Source organism: Ascaphus truei, chromosome 4, assembly GCF_040206685.1.
Source record: "Ascaphus truei isolate aAscTru1 chromosome 4, aAscTru1.hap1, whole genome shotgun sequence".
Classification (NCBI taxonomy): domain Eukaryota; kingdom Metazoa; phylum Chordata; class Amphibia; order Anura; family Ascaphidae; genus Ascaphus; species Ascaphus truei.
Window position 1 is genome coordinate 290,051,551 of NC_134486.1, and position 24,779 is coordinate 290,076,329.

Genomic DNA, 24,779 nt, shown 5'->3' on the forward strand with positions numbered 1-24,779 from the left:
CATGTGGGCCCATGCGCGCGGAAGCGGGAGGGGGCGCGCGTTGCGCAATAAATCAGTTCAAACTGATTTCTTGGCGTGACAGGCCGGTCACGTGAGCGGTTCGCCCAATGAGGGCGAACCAGCTCTGTGACGCCCTTCGGCATGCCCCCAGGCACGCCCCCCACGACCCGTCCACCATGGCCAGGTAAGCGCCCGCTCACTGACCAGCCTCCGTACGGGTGAAGGCACCATGACCCCCAATTTGCCAGAGCTCGCAATTTATTTGCAGTCACGTGGGCAGCTGTGTGTGCTCGCAAAGTAAATGCCACTAGCCCCATATGTGTCCCTCCCCGACATAGACAGCACGATCGTGTGTCCCCCATTCCCAATACACACTGCTCGGTAACCCCCTCCCCCCCACTCCCAATGCATACTGCTTCATGCATTTAGGACCGCAGATGTGTAGACAGAATCAAATGCTTTTTCGTAAGCTACAAATCCTAAACTGAGTGGTAGATCATATTCATTACTTCGGGAAATCACTTCTTGGATGTGGGCCATTGTGTTATATCCACTGCAACATTTTACTTTTCTCCTTGACTGGGGGACGGCCAGGGTCTGTTGCAGCTGATTAGTGAGTATCTTCGTAAAAAGATTGTAATATATATATCTATGTAGCGGTGTTTCCCCCACCCTCTGGGAGATTCCCCGGCTACCAGGTGTGTGGTTGATACTGCGTACACCTGTTGGCTCACAGAAGCTCTGAGATTCCACCGATGTTGTTGGGGAAACAGGACAGGTTTATGGGGTGACAGCTGGTTCTTTCCCACTTTGGTGTCAGCACCTCCATCTATCGCAGGCTCCAGGAGTGCTGGAAGCAGCCCATGCGGAAGAACTCTTTCATTCTCCCCCAGACAGACTGCACGCCCAGGCAGGAGTATATTTGATAACAGGAACATGTTTATTATTCTCCATCTTAGAGTACAGCATACGGGTGGCACTGGTCTCCAGCCTCCGGATGGTCCCTGGACTCACACCCCCAGCCATGGGCACCAAGGGCGGTCCTAGCTCTTCCCCTACTCCCTGGTGGAGCAGGGGGTATGGTACTCACTCCCACTCCCCTTGGGGAGGGGACAGAAGGTGACAGAGCCCTGCACACCTCTCTGTGAGACCAGTCTCTCTCAGGGGAGAGACAACACTGAAACAATTTGGGTGTGCAGCCCCTTAAGTACCGAGTGGGAGGGTCCAAGGTCTGAGCCCCTTATTGGGCAGAACACAGGCCTTAGCCCGCCTCCCCCCCTATCACTCAAGGGAGCTGCTTGCTGGTGGGGAAAACCCTGAATTGGGCCTAACACTGCCCGCACTGATACCAGGATTTACATGTCAGGCAGGGTAGATTAGTAGCCAAGCCAGGCATGGCTATATACTATATATGGCTATAGGCTATATACTATATATGGCTATAGGCTATATACTTTGTATGTGCCTTCAGATAGAATATTTTCCTGCTTGGCTCTAAACTTAAATTGCGTTTGTCCGTCCTGTATAAAAAGATGATGTGAAGTGATTGAATCTGTCAGTGAAATATTTAAAATGAATGCAGGCCTCTGTTTGCTTTTCACTTTCCATAAAATGAAATGTGGTTTGGAAAAATCTGCCATTACTTTGTGATGTCTGGCTATTGACAAGCTAAAGCCTTTGCATGTAAGTAGAGTTTTTCACACGCAATGGCTGTTTCCAAGAAGGAGAAGTAGGAAGAGGTTATGAAATGTTTTCGATGAGCATAATAACAATTCTAGAACACATAGTCCATGAACAATCTTTATCTTTACCCTAAGAAGGCTGTGTAAGGAAGCCTTTGCACTTGAATGAGCCCCCCAGACAGACTGCTTCTGGCCAGTGGACTTGGAATCAGGGGCGCACCTATTGCCCCCGATGGGGGCACAACCTGTGGAGCGGGCGTACAGGGCCTTACCTGCTGGCGGAGGGAGCCCACCAAGGTAGCGATTTCAGAAGTTGGGCCCGACTTCTGGTGGGGATAACTTCCATGTTAGGGCCAGCTGGGTGGGCTACCTCCACCGTCGCTGCCGAGCAAGGCCCCACACCACAGGTAGGTGGAGAGAGAAAATAAGTGCCGGAACTCGTGGGAGGATGACTCCCTGAAAGTCGTGGTAGAGGTAGTACCGGTATACACATATATGTCCAGTATTACCTCAAACTTTTTACTGGACAGAGTGTCTAAATACAGGAAAGCCCGGTTCAATACTGGACACAGAGCAACCCTATTTGCACATTTCTTTTTGCTTGGAAGAGTTGCCCTTGTTAAGAGAAAGTCTATAGGGACTATCTATGAGAGGGGAAAAGGGCCAAACCACTCAAAATTGTCTACAAATCCTAGAGTACCTTGTGCAGCCGCCAATCGACATTTGTGAAGCTGCTGCTCAACTGTTGGCCTTTGCGTGCGGTACGCCATTGCAGCGCTTCTGCCAACATCACAGTATTTACATAACGAGAAAGCGGCGTGTTTAGTGGCGCGCCTACAGTTTTGCCCCTACCGCGGCAATTCGAAAAACACACACTGTAGTAAATTGATGCATAATTAATGAAAGTCCACATCTATTATCAGCCTATTATTTTGTCTGGCATCTCAGAGACGTTGATAGTGGTTCAATATTCTCCAATGCATTAGAACAATCATGGCAACAATTAAAGGTCACGATTGCATTTATCAGTTGAAACATAAATTGGAGACCAGCGCCCGGCTTATATTATGTAACAAAGCAGCATGCCTCAGCATGTAGATAAAACTGCCTCTAAGTAAATAGCCCCCTATGTGGTTATCACTGGGTAATCTCTAGGAAGCACTCAAATGGGAAATGTTAACATTGTTAAAGAAAAAAAAATAACCATTCTTTCCAATACAATTTCAGGGCTGGTTATTTTTCAATGTTACTCTTTGACTTGATTTCACGCCTCTAGATTTACCTAGTGAAGCATATAGAAAAACATAATATACAGTTAAGTAAATGGGGGGGGGGGAGGGGATTTGCGCTGATTTATTAAGTGCAAAGTACACGTCTTCATTTCACATATAAAGCGTATTTTCTAAAAGTCAGCAGAAAATGCTCCTAATCAAGAACACGAATGCTTACGATAGCTTGGTTATCTAAGGATCTCCTGCTCTATTCTACTTTGTGCTGCATTTTTCAGCTGTTATGAACTGCCAAAGGTCATGCTGAATTTGTCTACTAGTTAATGATTAAGACTTTACAGCCTCTAGGAAAGGGGAGAATCAACATAGGAGATGGAGCTGCATGTTCAACATCTTCTCTCTCCACTCATGGCATTTCTTGAAGATGCTATGGTACAATGCACTTGGTATTATGATGATGACTTCAGCAAGAACATGAGCACAGTCATGTTTTGCTTATGAAGCAGGATGGCAATGACGGATCAAGAACGCTACAAAAAGGCCCGTTATTTTCCAAAACACGTTGGAAAAATTGGTGACCATTACTACACTCCCATTGATTAACCGCCGTCATGGTAATGAGCCAAAGCAGACAATGGAGTAGTGTTTTGACTATGATGGTAATGGAGCATTGCTTATTGCAGCATAAATTCTGCCATGTACTGTATTTTATGGGTTTTATTATGTTCCATTTCAAACTAGAGTGTAGGTGGCAAATGCTGCAACCTTTAGTTCAGGCCTATCAAATACATGTGCTGCATGTGGCACAAGAAGCTTTATTATGCGGCCTGGAGGTTGGCAGGGTGGGAGTGAGGCGTTTAACCGAGTGGGAGGAAGTTAGTTGTTTGGCCGGGAGTGAGGGAGTGAGTTGTTTGGCTGGGAACGAGTAGTTTGGCCGGGAGGGAGTGAGTTGTTTGGTCGGTTGGGAGGGAATGAGGGAGGGAGTTTGGCTGGGTGGGAAAGAGAGAGCTGATGGGAGAGAGAGAGAGGTGGTGGGGGTGGGAGAGAGGTGAGGGGGGAGAGAGTTGGGGGGACAGAGAGGTGAGAGGAGAGAGGGAGTCGGGGGGAGATAGTGATGGGGAGAGAGATAGGGGTGAGGGGGGAGAGAGATGAGTGGGAGAGAGAGTTGAGGAGGGGGAGAGAGTGGTGAGGGGGGAAGAGAGAGGTGAGGGGGGAAGAGAGAGGTGAGGGGGAAGAGAGGTGAGGGGGGAAGAGAGACATGAGGAGGAGAAAGGTAAAGGGGAGAGAGGCGAGAAGGGGAGGAGGAAAGCGGTGAGGGGGGAGTGTGACAGAAAGAGGTGTGGGGGGGTAATAGTGACTATGCGAGTCAGTGAGGCCATAAACAACTTTTTTTCTCTCCTTCCGCCACTCTGATGATGCGGCCCGAGCCTTGCAGTGCGATTTGAGAATTGACCAACACCCTATTGGTGTAACTGTCCGGCTTTAATCTCCCTGCTGGGCTGAATATTTCTTTCTGTCGCATTTTGGTCGAATCAACATACTAAGGCCTGAATTGTATTTTTACATTTAAGTTTTGTATCGCGCTCTTTAGGCTTTGGCATTATTGATCATTACAAAGAAACGCGCTGACAGCATGCCACAATATTAATGATAGAGTGAGAGAGTGAGCCCCACATAAAACAGGTGTTTGCATTCGTTAACCCGGTACGTGAATAAATCAGCAGTTTAATCCGGTGCAAAATACTCCGTCATTTGTGAAAAAGTTTCAACTCTATTCCAGCAATCATCTAAATAGGGGGTTTTACAGCAAATATCTCTTCCCTAAAAAAACACATTTTTATTTACTAACAAATACCCTGTGAATATCACTGGTGTTTTTGCAAAGGTCATATGATTTTGAGCAATGCTATTATTTTCCGACCCTTTAATCATTTGAGATAACACTACTTAGGCAGCTGCCTTTTCACTCGCATAGAAAGGTGAAATGATTTACATAGTGTAGTACAATGTTTCTTAACCATGCCCCAGACTGACCTGAAGCGCTCCCCCGTAGGGAAGTAACTGGTGCGATGTCCGTGTATTGCCAAATTAGAACTGACAAGAATGCCAATAATGAATAATAATTGTTTGTTCTTGTATAGCGCTGCTAGTTTTATGTAGCACTTTACAGAGACATTTTGCAGGCACAGGTCCCTGCCCTGTGGAGCTTACAATCTATGTTTTTGGTGCCTGAGGCACAGGGAGATAAAATGACTTACTCAAGGTCACAAGGAGCCGACACCAGGAATTGAACCAGGTTCCCCCTGCTCCAAACTCAGTGCCAGTCAGTGTCATTGCTCACTGAGCCGCTCCTTCAGCCCCTCTTAACCTTTCGCTGCAAGGGGGGCCCACAAGACGAGGTGGAACATTGTCTGTGCAACCATAAAGAGAAAGAGAGAGACAGGTCATATACAGAATAGGAAGATTCAAGAGGTCTACAAAGGCAAAAAATAAAGAAGAATGCATTGAGGGTGAGTGATGATTGTGGAGTTGACGACTGCCCGAATTAATCTTTTCATCACTATCATAATAACAGCTTTATAAGTTCTATTTTTTCTGTCACATTGCTTTCCAGGGTCACTCTGAGAGCTCTCTCTTCTGTCACTGTGAGTGACAAATCAAAACTAGGTCTTAAAGCTGCAGTTCAAGCAATATCTTACGTGTGGTTTTTTATACATAAATCAGTTCTGTACTGTGAAAAAAATACTTGTAGCATTTAAAAAAGAAAAGAAAATTTTAATGTGTTATAATGTATCGAGCATTTTTGTTTCTAAAGCAACCATTTACAAAGTCACATCCCCTTCCTCTTCTGAAACAGGCTGCAGCACACCCCTGTTTGAGCCCTGCCCTCTCTCTAGCAGTGAACCAATTGTATCTAGTGACTGCCTGGTCACAGGATCTTCCCCACAGAACTTTGCATCTTGGGTCCTCTTCTGCAGCACTGACAGGGATTTAGTGAACCCCCGAGCCGAATCTTCGCCAATCGATCAGCAATTTAGCTAATCACTTGTCAGTGTGTAGATTGTATTGATGCACATATTGAATGGAACATTTTAAAACGGCAGCTTGAACTGCAGCTTTAAAAGATGCTCCCTCGACTTGTGTGTCTATTTAATTTCAAATTCCCACTCTCTAGCAATGCATTTGTCTGTGTCTGTGCACATCCAGATAGTAATGAAAGCCTTGTAGTATTTGTAATCCCAATGGGATCAGACTCTGCTCCCCCTAAATGAAATGTAATGTACCTAGACTATTGTAGTTAGGCAATTTAACTCCTCGTGTGCTACATCTGCCTCATATTTCAAGTGCTTTTATTCACTTTGCTAGTGGCAGATATGATGCTTTAATAAATGTTTATTAAACATAACAGATGCTAGAAAATGTGTCAAATTGTCACGAATTTATGCAACATTCTCTCTCTTTTTTTTAAAATCGCATAAATGGGCAAAATTCGCAAACTTTCTCCAAGCATTAAAAGTGTGCATGGCAATATCTCTTAATTGCTCGCATTTTTGTCTTCTCTTAATATCTCGTAACCTTTTCAGTGTCTGGCATTTGGGGTCATGTGATCACTTCAGATTTGCCCGAGTGACGATCACTACATTTTTCCCTAGGGGTGCTCAACTCCAGTCCTCCACCCCCCCTCCCAACAGATCAGGTTTTCAGGATATCCCTGCTTCAGCACAGGTGGCTCAATCAGTCCCTGCTTCAGCATTGGTGGCTCAATCAGAGGCTCAGTCAAAGACTGAGCCTCTGATTGAGCCACCTGTGCTGAAGCTGGGATATCCTGAAAACCTGACCTGTTGGGGCGGCTTGAGGACTGCAGTTGAGCCCCCCATGCGTGGAACTTAAGGCCTTGACCCCGCTGGCTACTACACCGTCCTGCTGTGGCGGACGCTGCACGGACGAGAGCCCTCCCCTCAATGTAGCCGGGCCCGCTGCGAGGGGGGGCCGCAGCGCTGGGGCGAGAGCTGCTCCTGCTCTCAATAGAATTGAGAGCAGGAACTCGCGTCGAGCGATACGGCACGCCCCCCGGCGGTTCAGCCAATGAGGGCGAACTTGCCGGGTGACGTCATGGCCGCACCCCCGTCACTCCCCCGCCACGCCCCCCCCCCCCCCCCCCGGTCTCTCTTCCTGCAGCTCCCTGCAGACCAGGGAATCGGCTGCACGCGCCGCCAATCTCGCGAGCGCGCGTTGCAGCGGAGATACCGGGGCCTTAGCCTAACACTTTTCCTCATTCTTGTTCCCCTTACATGCTGAGCACATTGAGACGAAGCTACGGTAGGAAACCAAAGATTGTTATATTTATAACCCGAGCTGTTCTGTCAGGGGGAACGGGTGGAATGCAGTTCCTGTACCTTTTTTTCATAGCGCATGTGGTCAATTCTATAGCATTACTGTGATAAACTTTTCTTTTTTTTAAAAAAATAATTTTTTAATATATTTTATTTATAACCATCAGAATGTTCTAATTAATATTTACAAAAGTAATAACATAGATGCGAAACGATTTTGAAATTGTATTGTATGTCTATGAAATGTGAATGAATGTGTATATTATTGCACACGCCCAAGAATAATTCCCCCTCCCCACACACCCCCCAGGTCCCATCCTCGTGTCAGATTTCCCTCACCGTTCCTTCCAGGAAAAAACAGCTTTAGAAGTAATGTGATTTTACAGATATGTTTAATTGCAGCAAACAAGAGTCCTTGTCAGTAGCAGAAGTGATCTCTGGGCTTTCCAAAGTGAAAGCTGATTATCGTTTCAGCCTAACGACCTGGAAGACTAGTTAAGTGTGTGACATCTGTACAGTCTCCTCTATTCATTTTATTGCAGCAGTAAGGGATATTTTTTGCAAGCGGCACAGACAGATGTGAGTATTTCCTCATGTACAACCTACTTGAGAGCACTTCCAAGGCATATGGAGTGAGCATTTGTTTTAGGCTTTGGTCCTGTATACAATATAAAACAGCTGAAGAGATTGCACAATTTCTCCCTGAGTGATATATGGGGCGAAGGAATGCTCACTTGTTTCTATATGAAAGATGTTTCCCTAAGTACAATATGTCCTTTACTAGCAGGATGTGGCAATGCCATTAATTAGTGTCATATGTGGCATGTGACAAAAGAGAAAACAAACCGAAAACAGAGCTCCGTTTTTAACACTTAGCGATGTAACCAGATACAACAGACAAAATATTGTCCCGGGAAGCTTAACTGCTTGTAAACACCATGTCCAACTTGAGGCTTTTAAGGTCAAATCTATACTGCGCCATTTAAATAATAGATTATTTTTTTAAAGTAAAAAAATAGTTATATTTAAGGAACAGTAATTTCAAAATACCAGGCGCTTAAAGAAAAAAGCAAAAGAAAAATGGTGCAGTGTATCACAGAGAATAAAACGATCTAAATCAGGGGAGCGCCCCCCTGCCTGTGCTTCCCCCCTGCTCGCGCCCCCTTCCCGTCAAATGACGCCGCGGGCTCACGTGACGCCGCGTTGCCATGGTGTTGCCGAATATAATGTTAGGCTGCGTCCAAGCTGCCGAAGACCGCACAGAGGCGTGCGCGTGTGTGACGTCACTCGGGTTTAGCGGGAGCGTTTTTTGGCCATGCTAGATGCGCCGTTGGGGGCGTGTTTAGGGGCGTCACGGAACTGCTTCGCCCTCATTGGGCTAACTGCTCACGTGACCTGGTCGTCACGCCGAGGAATCAGATTGAACTGATTCCTCGCGCACCACGCGTCCCCTCCTGCAATCGCACGCGTGGGCTATGGCCGCGATCACTGCCTTTAGGCACGCCTCCGCACGGTCTTTGGCAGCATGGATGCAGCCTAAGGCTACGCTTATGGTGACGGTCAGGCGACGGTCACTGGAAAAATCAAATAGAGATGTCTTCCAGCAATCGCGACCAATCCGTCGCGTCGCGCCTACTATAAGCGCACGCGACAGCAGCAATGCATTTGTTTTGCCGCGATGTCGTGTTGCTGTCGCAGTCGCCGGCACTATAAGCGCAGCCTAAGTGACGTTGCAGAGGCCTCACGTGATCCTCCGGCATTAATTTAAATGCCTTGGGGGAAGAGCGCGGGGAAGAGCGCGGGGCCTCTGCAACCGCTGCCCCTCTGCAGAAAAATCTTGCACCCCCCAGTTTTCGCACTCCTGATCTAAATCATCGTGAAGGTAATGACGCCAGAAGAAAATGTGTGATACAGGTATTGAATCAGACCAAAACGCCATATGCAGCTTCTTCATTCACTAACTGAAACAGAACGAAAAACAAACACAGGAGAACAAAAGATAGCGCACTATACCAATTGTGAAATGGCCCACTTCTAATAAAAGGGGCTGCCCCCACCCATTTTCTAAGCGTTATAGCTTAGAAGGGTTTTGTGACGTTCCGTGGTGGGCTCTGTTGTGTGGATGTTCCTGGCATAATGCGCCAGACTCACATCTGGTTCCGACACTTGTGACATCATGAGCCACCTGGACTGCACCACTGGTCACCTCAACCTCCAGATGTGTGTTTAGGGAACCGGATTGCATCATTATTATAAGGGATTTCATTGAAGGCGGTGCCATATTTTTACTTCAATATTGTTTTTTTGTTTTTTTTTAAATTATAAGGCATGTATATATATTGAAGGGTAACATTTGAATGCATTATCAGCTATTCAGGTTGATATTGGGAAATAACAACCGAGGTGTTTTACTGAATAACCCTTTTTCTTGTGTTTTCTGGTTTCTTCTTTTCTTACCTTTCCTTGTACTTCTGGTCTCAGATCCTTCAGGGCATTGTTGTAGGTTGCCCGTTTCTTTCTTGCTACACTCTTGCTCAACTCCTTTCCCTCTCTAGAGGAGACACCAGTAAAGAAGAGGATGAACAATGAATCCAGCGCTGTAAGATAACTTACATCCCATTCAACTGAATGAGTTTTAAGGTGTCTCCCAGCATCGGAAGGTGTTTTATGGCAGAAGACTGCTTAGTATAAATGGGCCAAAGTCTTTCAAGATATTACTGTGTTTAGAGATTTTGGATTGTTGTCGGGGAGTGGGTTCTGTGAACATTTGTGGATTACTTCTTTAAGACAAGGTTAGGTTCGCTCATTATGATGTTAACTTTTATTCTGCAGCAGGAGCTATAGTGAGTACTAGATGTTACGGTTGGTAGTAATGTACTGTAGTACTGAAGAAGAATCTGAGGGAGTTAGGTGCACTCACATGATCGGACGCGATAAGAAAATGCCTCGGGTGGCCACAGAGGTACACCCTTTGCAGGGTGACAATATTACAAAGTAGAATAAGCAGCTTTCATAATAAAGTACCGGCACTCCTCAGGTGTTGCAAAAAATATATAACAAAATGTATTCAGTGGTTTGACGTTTCCGTCTTAAACTCAGACCTTTTGTCACAGGTCTGAGTTTGAGACTGAAACGTCAAACCACCAAATAAATGTTGTTATATATTTTTTGCAAGACCGGGGGAGTGCCGGTACTTTATTATAAAAGCTGCTAGTTCTACTCTATAACACAAGAACATCCAGAATGCGACCTCTCAGGGCATTTAAAAATACAATTATAACTAGCATATATAAGTGTCTGTGTTTCTACTCACGTGGAATGTGGAACACGGGCTCATCCAATGGTTCTCAAAGGAATTCCTCTTGATAAACCTCAAAGTAGAGATGAAAAAGAGACATACATAGTATAATTCAGTCTTTAATTTGAAGAAAATAAAAAGCTTCAATGGAACTCACGAATGTGAAGAAGAGTTAAGCTTATAATAAGGTAAAATCAATCCATGCAGTTACTATGGGGCACTATGCAGACGCCCCGGAAAGGAAGTTTCTCAAACCGGTCACTGTTCTCCTCAGACTGGACCTACACGTTTCACTGTCTGACAGCTTCCTCGGGGGATCGATAGGTACTCTCAATCTTGTCTGTTCTTTATACCTGTGTGCTGAACACGTCACATGTATTTGTGTATATGTAGCGCTGCTTCCCCCCCTCTTGAAAATTAGCTCTGGCTACAGGTCTGTGTGGTGCTAGATACCTGTTTGGTTCAGGAGAGGCTGAGCTTCCGCGATGTTGTGGGGAAACAGGACAGGCTTTAGGCGGTTTCAGGCAGTAGTTCTTCTCATGGTGCTGCGCCTCCAGTCACAGTAGGCTCCAGAGTTCTGGTGCAAGGTTGAAAGAAATTCAGGTCACTCAAACGTTGTCCGGGCAATCCTCAAATAGGAAAAATTCAAAAAGCAGGGTACCCAGGTATGGCAAATTGAAAAAGGCTTTATTTAAAGCATAAGTGAGTGGTAAAGAATGGCAGAGTAGTCCTCCCACGCGTTTCACGTAACTATTTGTGCTTTCTCAAGCCTTTTTCAATTTACCATACCTGGGTACCCTGCTTTTTGAAATTTTCCTACTTGAGGATTGCCCGGACAACGTTTGAGTGTCCTGAATTTCTTTCAACCTTACTGCTGCTCTCTTGATCTCGGCGGCGCCACAGGGGGAAGAAGGAGGTGTCTGTATACCGCGGATGTGCGGTCGCCATATCCTTCAAGACAGCGGGACAACCAGGATTCAAATCAGGAGGTAAGAAGTTGTTTCCTTACTTCCAATATCCTGCACCTAGCCCTCAGAAGCTATCCCAGTTTGGTTATATATGTGGGAGTTACACTGGGGTCAAGAGGAGATCGGTTGGTATACCGTCTATATCTCCAGGACATACCATTGCTCCCTTTCAGACTCTACTCATACTCCCCTCTCCCCCCAACTGGCATATTGACTTCACAATTGTTTGTACGCATACCGGAGCGCACAACTGTGTTATTCTACATTTCCAGAGTTCGGGAGACAGTCCCTCCAGTGACAGTCCTCTGAACATACCAGTACCCAATAGACTGTAGACTCAGGCAGGGGTATATACAATGGGATCCTTTATTGGTGCAGCCACTGGAGTTCTAGTTACAGCGGATGCATGATGTTAATAGCAGGATCCAGGTCGTAGGATGGTCCTGGGCCACACTGGTAGGCTGGAGGCCCGGCCAGGTGCCTTAACTCTTCCCCAACCCATAACGGGGCTTAAGGCATAGGTTTCTACCCCTAGAATAGTGAACCTGGGCTGACTAACTTTACATGCTTCCTCCCTAAGACACAGGAGGGGGAGGGCATTAGGTCTGCACCATTATTGGCTGTACACAGACTCTGTTCCACCTCCACACCCTGTCACTCAGAACGGCCGCTGGAGGAGGGGAAACCCCAAGATGACAGTCTGTTATAGCCTGCATCTATCAGGGCTTACATAACAGGGGGTGGGGGGGGCCAGTACAATAGCCAAACCTACCATGGCTACATATATATGTGCCAATTAGAAAATCCATATACTTAAAAACAAATGTAAACAAAGGGGATACATATACATGTCAGATTCCTCCCTCACTTCTCGCTATGCACTATCCCGACTCTTGCGTTCTGCTCAAGGATGTCTTCTTTCTACCCCCTTTGTATCTAAAGCCCTCTCCCGCCTTAAACCTTTTTCACTGACTGCCCCACACCTCTGGAATGCCCTTCCCCTCAGTACCCGACTAGCACCCTCTCTATCCACCTTTAAGACCCACCTCAAGACACACTTGCTTAAAGAAGCATATGAATAGCACTGTGGATATTCTGAACACGATACATAAAGCTTGGCCCCCTGCAGACGCACTTACCAGAACTCCCTCCTACTGTCTCTGTACGTTCTACCTGCCTACCAATTAGACTGTAAGCTCCTTGGGGCAGGGACTCCTCTTCCTTAATGTTATGTTTATGTCTAAAGCACTTATTCCCATGATCTGTTATTTATATTATCTGTTATTTATTCGATTACCATGTATTCCTACTGTGAAGCGCTACGTACATTAATGGCGCTATATAAATAAAGACATACAATACAATACAATACTCACGAGGATGTTAAACTGACACTAGCTTCTCTGAAGCCTGCACCACGACATCTGACATTTTATGTAATTGTGATGCATTGTGCTACTAATAATCTTTTGTAAATTGTGTTATTTAGCCCTATATTGGTTGGTATTTGTGTGGTTTGTGACCAGATACGAAATGGTGAACATTTGTAACTGATCCCTGGTGCGCTGTGTGTGCATTTCTTTTTCTTGTCTTTTTGAGACCCTCTTTGGAGGACCTCAATTTAGGAGCGTTTGGGGAGTTGCTCTGACATACACAGCTGCACGGGGATTCTTCTGATTGTCCTATATGTTCAGCACGAGCGCAGATTCCTTGTCTTTTGCGAGTTCAAGTGTATCTAACAAAACAGAAAAGTAGCGCTGATTCTGAAGGAGTATAAGTGTACTATATATGTGCACAAAAAATACCTAATATTCTCACAGGTGAATACAATAAAAGGGTCAGCCTGAAATATTTTAAGATGCGTTACTCATTGAAATATACTTTGTATAGATATTAGCATATCTCCCATGATACCTCAGGTATGTTTACTTTTCAGCAAAGGCACGTCTCCCTAATTTATTTGGAGGGAAATTGCATTTTAAGTTAATTCCGCTTGTTAAGCAAATACAAACTAGTGCAGTATGGCATTTTTTTTAGCAAACGCTAAAAAAAAGCCATTTTTCTTCTTGAATACCGTTTTTACACAAATTTCATACCGTGGGGTAGGAACATGCGAACATGTTCGGTGTTGCAATGAACTTATCGAAGTTTAGCGAAGAGGCCCCATAATCCTGATCGATGCTGCTCCATGCCTGTGCTCTACGCAACCTCTAATAAGTGAGCTCGGTTCCTCACCTTTTGGGATCTTCGACTTTAAGTGCCCGTGTGGCTTTGCTTACATACAGCAAACTGCAAGAACACTTAGAAACATAAATAACAAAAGAAGAGTCGATGCAGGCGATTCAGGCGCATATATAGAATCTCTTTCCTGTATATGGATGAGCAGTAGTATCACCTCTTATAACAACACTATTACACATTGAACAGCCACACACCTGAAACAGGCAAATGTGATTTAGAAAGTAAGTGCTTGACTGTATATTTATTGACATCATCCCCTTTGGTCAATCTCCCAGCTAAATTGGTATTCTTCCTACATGCAAAATTAGGTGGTATTTTACATACTTGACTCGATGTGTTTACATTCTGTAATATCGCCCAATGTTCATACATCAGATGTTTAATACATCCACTTGCCGTTGAGAAAGTAGTGGCAAACGCCAACCCTCTCGCTTGTCTTTGTAATAGTATTTTTAGGAGTCTCAAGGCATGTACAGTAAGACATTGATCCAAAACTTGGGAGGGAAAACCTCTATCTATGGAATGATGTCTCATCTCATGAAATTTCATCTCTTTCTGATCTTGTTCTGATACAATATACTCTCGCCGTAAAAACGGCGAGATAGCATGGAGCACCGTATTGCGATCTGTTTGCTTGCGATAGAGTGCAGTGTGTACAGTAACTTATGATCCTTAATATACACCTCAACATCCAAAAAAAACGAGATACCAGAATCGCTCCAAGCGAGGGTGAATCTGATCGACGTAGGCAATGTATTGAGATAATCCAAAAATGCAATCAATAATGAGGCAGAGCCCTGCTAAATAATGAATATATCATCAATATACTGCAAAAACAGTTTAATATGCGATGCATAAGCGGTGGTCATAATATATGTCTCCTCATAGAAAGGTTAGCGTACGCCAGTGCCAGACACATCGCATTCCATGGGGTTTGTAAAAGGAAACGTCTCTGGAACGTAGTCATTTTTATACAAAACGAATTGTAACAGAACCATTATAATATTTTAAGTGGCCAGTTTGTTTATTCTTATCGTTGCAGACACATCTAGGAAGGTTTTAGAATTCCTGCCCTTTGTTAGGGAAGTAAACACGTACGGTATCACTTTGTCTCTCAGCAGGCTATTTTACACGTATTGTGCATGCCTTTCATTACATTTAGGCTCAGCACTAGCAGGCCCAGAAAGAACTTGGTGAGATGTTAGAAAATGACTTTTTTTGCTCTCTTTGTAGTGCTTTCACTTTTCACAGTAGGAGTTTTTTCGATTTGGCAGCATGGGATAAAATATTCTGGGTCTTCGGTACAAAAATATTGCTTTAGTAAGCTTCATAATCAAAGGCAATGCATCAGCACTTTTGATATGTTGTGGGCCAATAACAGGCAGTTCCCTAGACACCTGATATGCTGTTCTATGGCTTGTCTGTAACTCCACTGCCAGGGATGCCAATGACAGCAGACAGCAAGACTTTTGGGCCCACCTTATGTTCCTAATCCCCCCCACTCCTTCGTAAATCTTAGACACTACTTGAACTTAGCTTCCTATTCCCTAAATGGTTTTCTTGTGGGATAGTCATACCCAGGTGTTTCTAATGGTATTTGCCCCCCTACAAGTTTCACTGGGATAGCAGAGCATTGTTTAGCATATGGAAGTAAAGCAGCTTGTTCAGAATCACAGAAAGCTGGAAGGCCAGACTCCTTCTCCCTGTAATAACACAGTGCATGTATTCATAGGAAATTCCTGACAGGCCGCTCCTGTACCGACATAAATAACAACTGGTAGAAATCACGGTGCCCAGGGTCACATCCTCAGCTCATTTCATATTCTAAACTGCGAGTGACTGGCGCCTCTGTAGCCATAAGGCATTCTCGAGACATGATGGGAGAATGTGCTGTATGTATCCTGACAACTTAAGGCTATTGCTTAGCTCTTCTCTTATTGATGGGTATTTTCATGGATGAACATCTTAATTAACTGGACCTCACAGTCGTGACAGTCGTGCTGCCCAAGTACTTTTGAACAGATTCTGAATGTTATGTGTGTCTCCTGGTTGTAAAATGTGTGCAGAACACAGCCAAAACATAGACAAAATGTAAACACTATTACAAATATACTGATTTATTTCATTTTTTTAATATAAATATATACAAAAAACACTTATTTCTACCACCTACATTTAATATAGTGGGAAGCGCCAGTAAACCACTGTTAACAATGCATTCACTCAGCTGAAAAGTGTGGCATGCTATAGCATAAAGAGAAACGGATCTCACAAAGTTGTGTTTAATAATATTTTACTTTTAAATATAGAAGTAATTGCATTCAAAGCCTAACTCTACTGTTAGGGCGACACCTGCTGGCCAGTGTTGCGCCCAGCAATAAATGTCTACTCTACAGTAATTCTGATGTTTTTGTTATAAACGGTATATTCCACAGTTAGAATAGTTTAGTCCAGGGTGATACTACATCTGTGAACCTGACAAGGCTACCTTATGTCAGACAGTTATCCATTGAATGATAAAGGTTTTAACATCCTTGCTGGCTGAAGCCCAGAAGAAACCCAAGTGTTACTAGACTTCCGGTATTTGCCCACGACCGCCCCCACCTCATGTACGTGGACATGGAGGGCAGGGGGCTCCACTTCTGGGGCCAACTGCTCTGATGGAGTGTACTGCCCGATTACCGCCCTAAAAACGACATACTGGATATGTCAATAGGGCCTCAGGTATGTAAGGGCTTGTGAAGTACCAGGTACATCTATAGGGCACTGAAAAGGTTCATTTAATTGCTAATTAAATGGCTGTGATGCAAAGCCGGACTTCTTAACAAATGCCTATTTGGGAAAGGATATTGTGAAAAGTTTGAGTAACGCTGATACACAAATATGCTTACTACATAAGTGCCTAATGTTTCTATCTCGAGATATGGAAATTAACAGGGCGAGTCCATATCATTCACTAAAGGACAGTGTCCTGTAACCCTCATAAACTTAATGACCACAGTCAAATAAACATTTCAAGTCCTTTTTAATGCACACACAGTGCACGGAGTTTCAGGGAGATCCCTTCTTAGGCCGCGATTATACAGAAAACGCGCGTTTGTTTTGTATTCTGTAACGTCACCCAGCGCGGCCGGCCGAGCTGCATCTTGTTTATACTGGGGAGGTAGAGCAGAGGAGGCGAGGCCGTGCAAGAAAAAAAAACTAATTTCCCAGTCTCTTCCCCAGGCTTTGCAATGGAGCGCGTCGCGACCGTCGCTTGCGTTATAAGCACTGTCATTGAATTTAAGAAAATGGTTTTGGCGACACAACACGCGACGCTGCGCGCGTTTTTCTGTATAATCGCGGCCTAAGAAGGGATCTCCCTGAAACTCCGTGCACTATGTGTGCATTAAAAAGGACTTGAAATGTTTATTTGACTCTGGTCATTGGGTTTATGAGTGCTACAGGATCCTGTTCTTTATTGAATGATAGGGCGCGATTTCTGCGGGATTCCACCTTTCCTGTTAGAGACCTGAACATCATTTTGTAAAAAAAAAAGTGTAGTGTCCATATCACTCATTCATTCTTAGTTCAAAATGGAGATTATGTGCACAGTGAAGCAAAATGAACGCAAAGAGAGGTGTTTCCATCGCTTGGGCTTCATATATTAAGTTTCTTTTTTCTCTCTCCAGTTCTCCTCTATTTGCTCCTTGAAACAAGACAGTGATGTGTGAAAAAAAAACTTAGGGAGGAAGTGTAACTAAGTAAGGGCTCAAATATTATGAGACCCGCTGTAATTCACAGTATATGCGTTTGTTTATGCAGAGCCTTTTCAGTTTGTGTGTGCAAATCAGTCAATTGGAAGAGACGAGGCAGATAAGGTTTTTATCTAAAGAATAAGAAAGGTTTTGACTTTGACTGATAGTGAAAGGGCAGCCTGACGGTGAGCGGCAGACATGGCAGACATGCCACCACATCCCTTAGCATTCCACGGACGGTCATGTTCAAGAGCATGACCTCAGTCTGCAGACCAAGCTGAAGTTTGAGAGAACATCACATACAGATACAGTGCAGATCTTTTCTCCATGAAAACGAATCATTTCTTTATTTCTCTCTTCCCTTCTTTCCAACTCTGTTCAGAAGCCGTGCCATAGGCATGAGATAGCACAGATCTAATTGCTATTATTTGTGTATGAAAAGGCTATGGGCCATACAGTATTTACTACGTGGTGTTACTCCATAATGCACCTCCTGGGCCAGAGTACACCTTAGGCCGCGCTTATAGTGCCGGCGACGCGACGTCGCCCGAAAACAAATACATTGCCGCCGTCGCGTGCGCTTATAGTGCACGCGACAAGCGACGAAGCGACGTCGAAAACCTGAAGCTGGCAAAATTTGATTTTTCAAGGGCCGTCACGTGACGGCCTTTGAACAAATGAAATTGCTGGTATCCCGCGCCGCCGCCGCCGCCGAAACATAACTTGCGACGGGTGACGTCACCCGTCGCCATCGACGGCACTATAGGCACAGCCTTACAGACCATTAGCTCACATGGGCAGCAACAGGTTATTTTTGCTGTGCTGGATGGTGTATTATGGAGTAGCACTGCTTAGTAAACGTCACCCCTATATATTTTTAAGCAGATACCTGCAATTTGCAACAGTAGCAAAAATAACCACTAAAAAAAGTATACAAATATTTTTTCATGGTGAAATCCCCACTGGCCAAAACTTTTTTGTCTTTACAGATTTTGTGATTGGATGTTGACTCAGATGTTGACTCTGATCACATCCGGCTATTTCTCAGTAGCCCCCCGGCATTCTAAGGAGAATTATCTTTGTATTTTAATGAGGCCGATTTCTATATTTGAAAGACTCCTTCAACATTGATTTTGACAAAGTAAAACCACCCAAGGGAATCGATCGAGTGTCTGTGTCAGTGAAATAAATAAAAGATAATACAATAAACCCAGTGAGAGGTGACTGCGCATTTAAACGGTTACATCAAGAAAAACGATGTGTGTATTTTAAGTCAAGAAGGGAGGGTTACGGGGTTAAGATTTTTATTTTTAAATGATCTCATATGGTAAAAGCTTCAATACAATGTTCCAGCAGTTCTCTGAAGACCAGTATTGACTGATTTAACGTAACGATTAATTCTCTTGACCTTAAAGTGTCTTTCTTTTGTAGCTTATGAATCTTCACCCCAAAGATTTTCAGTTGAACCGTTCAGCCAGTGAGTCGGCACACAAAATATCTGAGCCCACATCACTAGGGCTCAAATGGTCAGTTATTTATTAAAATCATAGGGCTAAACAAATGAATGTTAATCACAGTGAAGTCTTTGCCCGTCACTTTTGAAACAAAAACATTGAGCGTCCAGATGAGCGTGTCTCACTTGATCCTATTAGGGAGGCAATGTGACCTGATTAGGGCCTTATTTACTAAGTGGTGTCTCTTAATAAGATACTGTACCTGTCAGTGGCGGAGTTTAGGGCCAATTCAAGTGAATGCGATGTTTGCGTAATGGGATAAAAATGAGTCAAGGACATAAAATCCTGCTCTGCAGTTCCCCAGCAAGGAGGGAACATCGGAGCAGATAGCCAGATCAGGATTCATGTACAATGTAGGATTTCTAGTCTGCCTTTCGTAACAATGTACATCTCAGCCAGCTGTGTTTTCTGCCTGTTATTCCATCCGTTGTTGAAACGTAATACTGCTTTAATAATACTGGTCCTCTTTCTCTTCCTCCCAGCATGGGTGAGCTCTCTGTCCATGGGAATGATCTTCTTCTGCTCTCCTGTCGTCAGCATATTCACGGATTTATTCGGGTGTCGACGGACGGCAGTGGCGGGAGCTGCAGTGGGTATAGTCGGCCTTCTTGCCAGTTCCTTTGTAAGGTAAGATCAGACAAGCGGCTGTTTTGAGTTCCGGGATCCTAACCTAGATAGCATTAAATAGTGGGGTGCGGGAGATTTTTTTTGTTGTGAAAGTCTACATGGTGGTTTTAAAGACGAGAGGACCCCTTAATTTTATAAACTATCATTTGGACTGCAGAAGAATTGGAGACAAATGGTGCTCAAATATAAGTGTATGCACTGCACATATTGTTTCTCATAAGCATCATTGAGGCATAAGTAAGCACACTGCAACCATCCATTGAATTAAATGTCCATAAGCATGGATAGAGGGACAAATGACCTAACGGTGTCCACTTGACCACCACAGCAAATGGCCTTTGTATATGAACCCTTCTTTAAGCGACAACATCCCCTATAGTAGGACACAAGGTAAACATATAAGGGCTAAAGCCCATTACCTGCCCATAGGGGTAGCCAAAATGAGTCCAGTGTTGCAGTGTTCCGGAGCGTGCAATCCTGCAGAGTAGAGTCAGCAACAAGCAGTGTAGAGCAAAGGAGTTTTGCTCTACACTCCTTTGCTCTACACTGCTTGTTGCTATCATTTGGACTGAACAGTAAAGTTGTATGAAAGGTTCAAGGAAAGAGGCAGCTGTGTGTGACTGGGAACATTTGTTATCTGTGTATCCTCTGCTTATGAGAAAACAATGTTGTTTGATGCACATATTTTTCTCAGGCTGCATTGTTGAACTACTGTATTTGTGATGCATAGATAAAAAAAAATATAGCAAACCGATATACAACTCCTGTAACAAACATATAACGAAGTGCAGATGCATTAGTGAAAGCTTGGAAAAGTGTGTTATTCATGGAAGCAGCCTTCTCTTTTCTAAATGACATGTACTGTAACAATTGAGCACATGCAGTAGGCCCATTCAAAAATGAGGTTAATACATTACGGTTGTGTTAATGTGGTGATCCTGAATACAAATTTATGTCATCGCTTTCCTTTATAAAATAGGATCCAAAATGATGGCAAGATGCTTTAATAGTGATAATAAAACATGGCCTCTAGCTATACTCAGAGATTATGATGCGGCATATTTTATATTTTGCTTGTTGGTAGTTTTAAAACAAAATGCATTTTTTTCCTCATTCACCTGATTTGGAATTTATGATACATAAGTTTATCTTATCGTAATTAGTGCCGCAAAGCAATGTGTCCACTCTGAAACTGGCCAGGTTTAAGGGGAAGGTTCGCTTAGCCAAATACATTGGAGTTGCAATAAAAAAAAGCTCTCTGGGAAGTAGCAGTTTCTCTACTATTTTGTAACATTTGTTTTGGGATATTTTTTATATGTTCATTTCACGTTTAGACTAAGGAACTATAAATAGCATAGCAACCAATGTCACAAAATGTACCATGTAATACTTTTGTTAGGTGAGTACAATACCGATCACAAAATGAATGTTGCAAACCAATTCTTAGAAAATTCACAATGACTCGCTTGTCTAGATTTCAGAAAGAAATGTGCACAAATATTTTATTAAAAGCAATAACCGGTGAATTATGTGATCAGAATACAGAAAAGCAAAGGTTAATATACAGTATGTACATATATAGAACTGAATACAGGCATACCCCGCATTAACGTACGCAATGGGACCGTAGCATGTATGTAAAGCGAAAATGTACTTAAAGTGAATCACTACCTTTTTCCCACTTATCGATGCATGTACTGTGCTGCAATCATCATATACGTGCATAACTGATGTAAATAAGGCATTTGTAACAGTCTCTATAGTCTCCCCGCTTGCGCACAGCTTCAGTACAGGTAGGGAGCCGGTATTGCTGTTCAGGACGTGCTGACTGGCGCATGCGTGAGCTGCCGTTTGCCTATTGAGCGAGATGTACTTACTCGCGAGTGTACTTAAAGTGAGTGTACTTAAACCGGGGTATGCCTGTAGAGACTGCATGTACACTTGAATAGGCATTTTAAACGAAGGTTTACAAATAACTGGGACTTCTCCATCCAAATTATTAGAACTGTCGGTCACTGCTCTACACTCTGGAATCGTGGCCCACAATGCCTTGCGTAGAGCTATGCACGGCATTGTGGGTCACAAATCCAGTGAGATGAGCAGTGATCGACAACTCAGCCTCCAATAGGGATGTTTTTCTTGCGCTATATATATATATATATATATATATATATATATATATATATGCCTCTTGGAATAAACATACACCTTCAAAATGTTTAGCTGAGTATTTTTACTTCATAGAAGATAAAATCTAGCTCAACCTCCAGAACTGAATGAACCAGACTGCACAATCTCAGGGAGATTGTAATTATATATTGCTTTGTATTCCCATGGTCTAACTATTTTTGATCACTCTCTTTTCCTAGCTCTATAGAGCCTCTCTATTTTACCTACGGCATTTTATTTGCCTGCGGCTGCTCCTTTGCATACCAGCCATCTCTCGTCATCCTCGGACACTATTTCAAGAAACGCTTGGGATTGGTGAACGGTATAGTCACCGCCGGCAGCAGCCTGTTCACTGTTGCGTTGCCCTTCATACTGAGGTCTCTGCTCGACCAAATCGGCCTGTACAACACGCTGCGTGTCCTGTGCATCCTTATGGTTGTACTCGTCCTGGCCGGATTCACCTACAAGCCGCTCGTTCCCAGGCGCAGTGACCTGGAGTTCAGGAAGAATGGAAAATTCAGCCTCCCTCCTGCCAAGAAAGTCTTCAATTTTTCCATTTTCAAGACATGGGGTTACTGCATTTGGGCCTTCGGAATCCCGGCAGCACTTTTTGGCTACTTTGTGCCTTATGTTCACTTGGTAAGTGCAAATCCTGTGCATTTTTTGTTGTTGTAATAAATCAGTTCTGTACTATGAAAATTTACATTTCTAAAAAAAAATTTAAGACATTTTTAATGTATTATAATGTAACAAGCATTTTTTGTTCCTATAGCAACCATTTACAATGTCACATCCCCTTCCACTTCTGAAACAGGCTCTGGCACACCCCTTTTTGAGCACTGCCCTCTCTCTAGCAGTGCACCAATTGTATCTAGTGACTGCCTTGTCACATGATCTTCCCGACACAAATTATGTGACCAGAGAGGTCACAGCAGTCCCTTTAAGACAAACTCACGGTCAAAATTAGAGGGAATAGGGTAGTAGAATGTAAATATCCACAGAAAATGGCTGAATAGACTCGCTGCTCCACATACCAACTAAGGGATATGGAAGCAAAACGTTCTAGCGGTATAAAAACAAACAAAAACAAAAAATAATAAACTTTTAATAGTGCACAGAAAAAACACAGAAAAAACCATGAACATTGTATGCACTTAAAATAAAATTGGAATAAAATCCCCAAATCTGAGAACGTGTGTCCGGAAGGAATAGTATCAGGATCAGCCAAGGTAAGGAACCTGGATGTGTAGTAATCTGAAATCAAGTTAAGCTTCTTCCTCATTCCTATATAATGGGGTCCCAGACAGGCCATCTCGGTTCCCCCCGGTAGGGATGCTCACAGATGGGAATGGTGCTGGGAAAGCATTTTCTATCGCATCACATACAATGACACAAGCCTTATAGCGGGAAGGTTTCCTTCACCCCTGACTTTGGAACCCTTTCAACACTGGTTAACAATGACAGCCACCCCATTGAGAGACATTTGGTCTCTTAACCATTGATTATGCATAGGCAAAGTAAGTCCTGCTGTGCCTCTTTTCAACCCTTCTACATTTAATAACCTGTTTTCTGCAGCTCTGCCAGTGTGCAGAAGCATTTAATGAATTCCCACCCAGAGACAGGTACAATCTGATTTTTAGTAGCTAAAGAGATAACATTACTAATCTGTAAGGATACTTCTTTTCACCTGAACCGGTTTAGTGCTTTAATGACGTACGGTGTACATCCAAATAAGTGCCACCCCGGGGGTACACCACACGTCATACCTATGTTAAGAACACTGTGTCCCTATAGCATATATACAGCTTTTAGAGGTTCATAAAGGTAACCGATTAAAGCAAAACTTGCAGGCACCTGTGCAGATTATAACTATGTCTTGTAAGAATTAATCAGGGCGCACAACACATTCATTTATTGCCAGCCCTATCCTTTAGGATACCAGCTCGCCAGCACCGCTAGCCTCTCAAATATACCCGTCTTAAGAACAACTGTACCTATATTATGTACACAGCAGTGTAGGACAATATTGGCTACTGATACCTACCTACTATGCCTGTATATATCCTCCCCCTTCCCTCCACAGATTTTTTTTTAAAAATATATATGGGTTTACAAACATTAAACAACAACATTACAATACAGGAAAAAAAATAACAATAAATAACAAGAAGCACAGAAAAACATACTTTTACATCAAATTGTTTTTAGTATTGCTCATCATACTTATCATTTAAAAATACAACGCATTAAGACAAATGTTAATGGATTTCTCCATTTCCCCTTTTCCTCTCTCTGACCATCACCTCATCTAATTTTCTCTCTCACTTCTCCCCTTCTCCACCTCATCTACCCCTCGTCTCTGCAGAGACCTGCGCTCTATTAACCTACCAGCCTTTGAGTCCACTTTACACTCCTCTCTCTCCTCTCTCAGCTCTGCTCCAGACCCTGACAACCTGGTCAGGAACTACAACTCTGCCCTATCCTCCTCTCATGATGTACATGCCCTGCTTTCTCTCTGCCGTTCTCGCACTTTGAACCCCAGACCCTGGCTACATTCCCACATGTGCATGCTGTGTTCCTGCACTCGTTCCTCTGAACGTCTCTGGAAGAAATCTCACACTCTTGCAGACTTCCTTCACTACAAATTTATGCTATCCTGTTTCAACTCTGCCCTCTCTCAAGCTAAACAAACCTACTTTTCTTCACTAATCAACACGCCGACTCTTCTGTCTTGGACTCCATACTCCGACCACCCTCTGCTGCCTGTTCTGCTTCCTCCATCTCACCTCAGGATTTTGCCGACTATTTCAAGGAAAAGGTGGATCATACGTCAGGCAATCTCCTCTGTATCCTCCTCCCATCCTACACCTCTTCCTAACTCTCCCCCTGCATTCCTTGACTCTTTATCCGCTGTCACAGAGGAGGATGTGTCGTTGCTGATCTTCTCCCTCTACCACCTGCCCTCTTGACCCCATTCCCT

At 43.8% G+C, this 24,779-nt stretch overlaps 1 protein-coding gene across 1 annotated transcript in view; it reads left to right on the forward strand.

Moving 5' to 3' along the window:
• SLC16A10 (solute carrier family 16 member 10) overlaps nt 1–24,779 on the forward strand; it is a 121,640-nt gene that overhangs the window by 75,995 nt on the left and 20,866 nt on the right. Inside the window, exons 2-3 of the mRNA XM_075597628.1 lie at nt 19,486–19,630; nt 22,000–22,438. Coding sequence (XP_075453743.1) covers nt 19,486–19,630; nt 22,000–22,438 — 584 coding nt within the window. The remainder of the gene's footprint in view (nt 1–19,485; nt 19,631–21,999; nt 22,439–24,779) is intronic.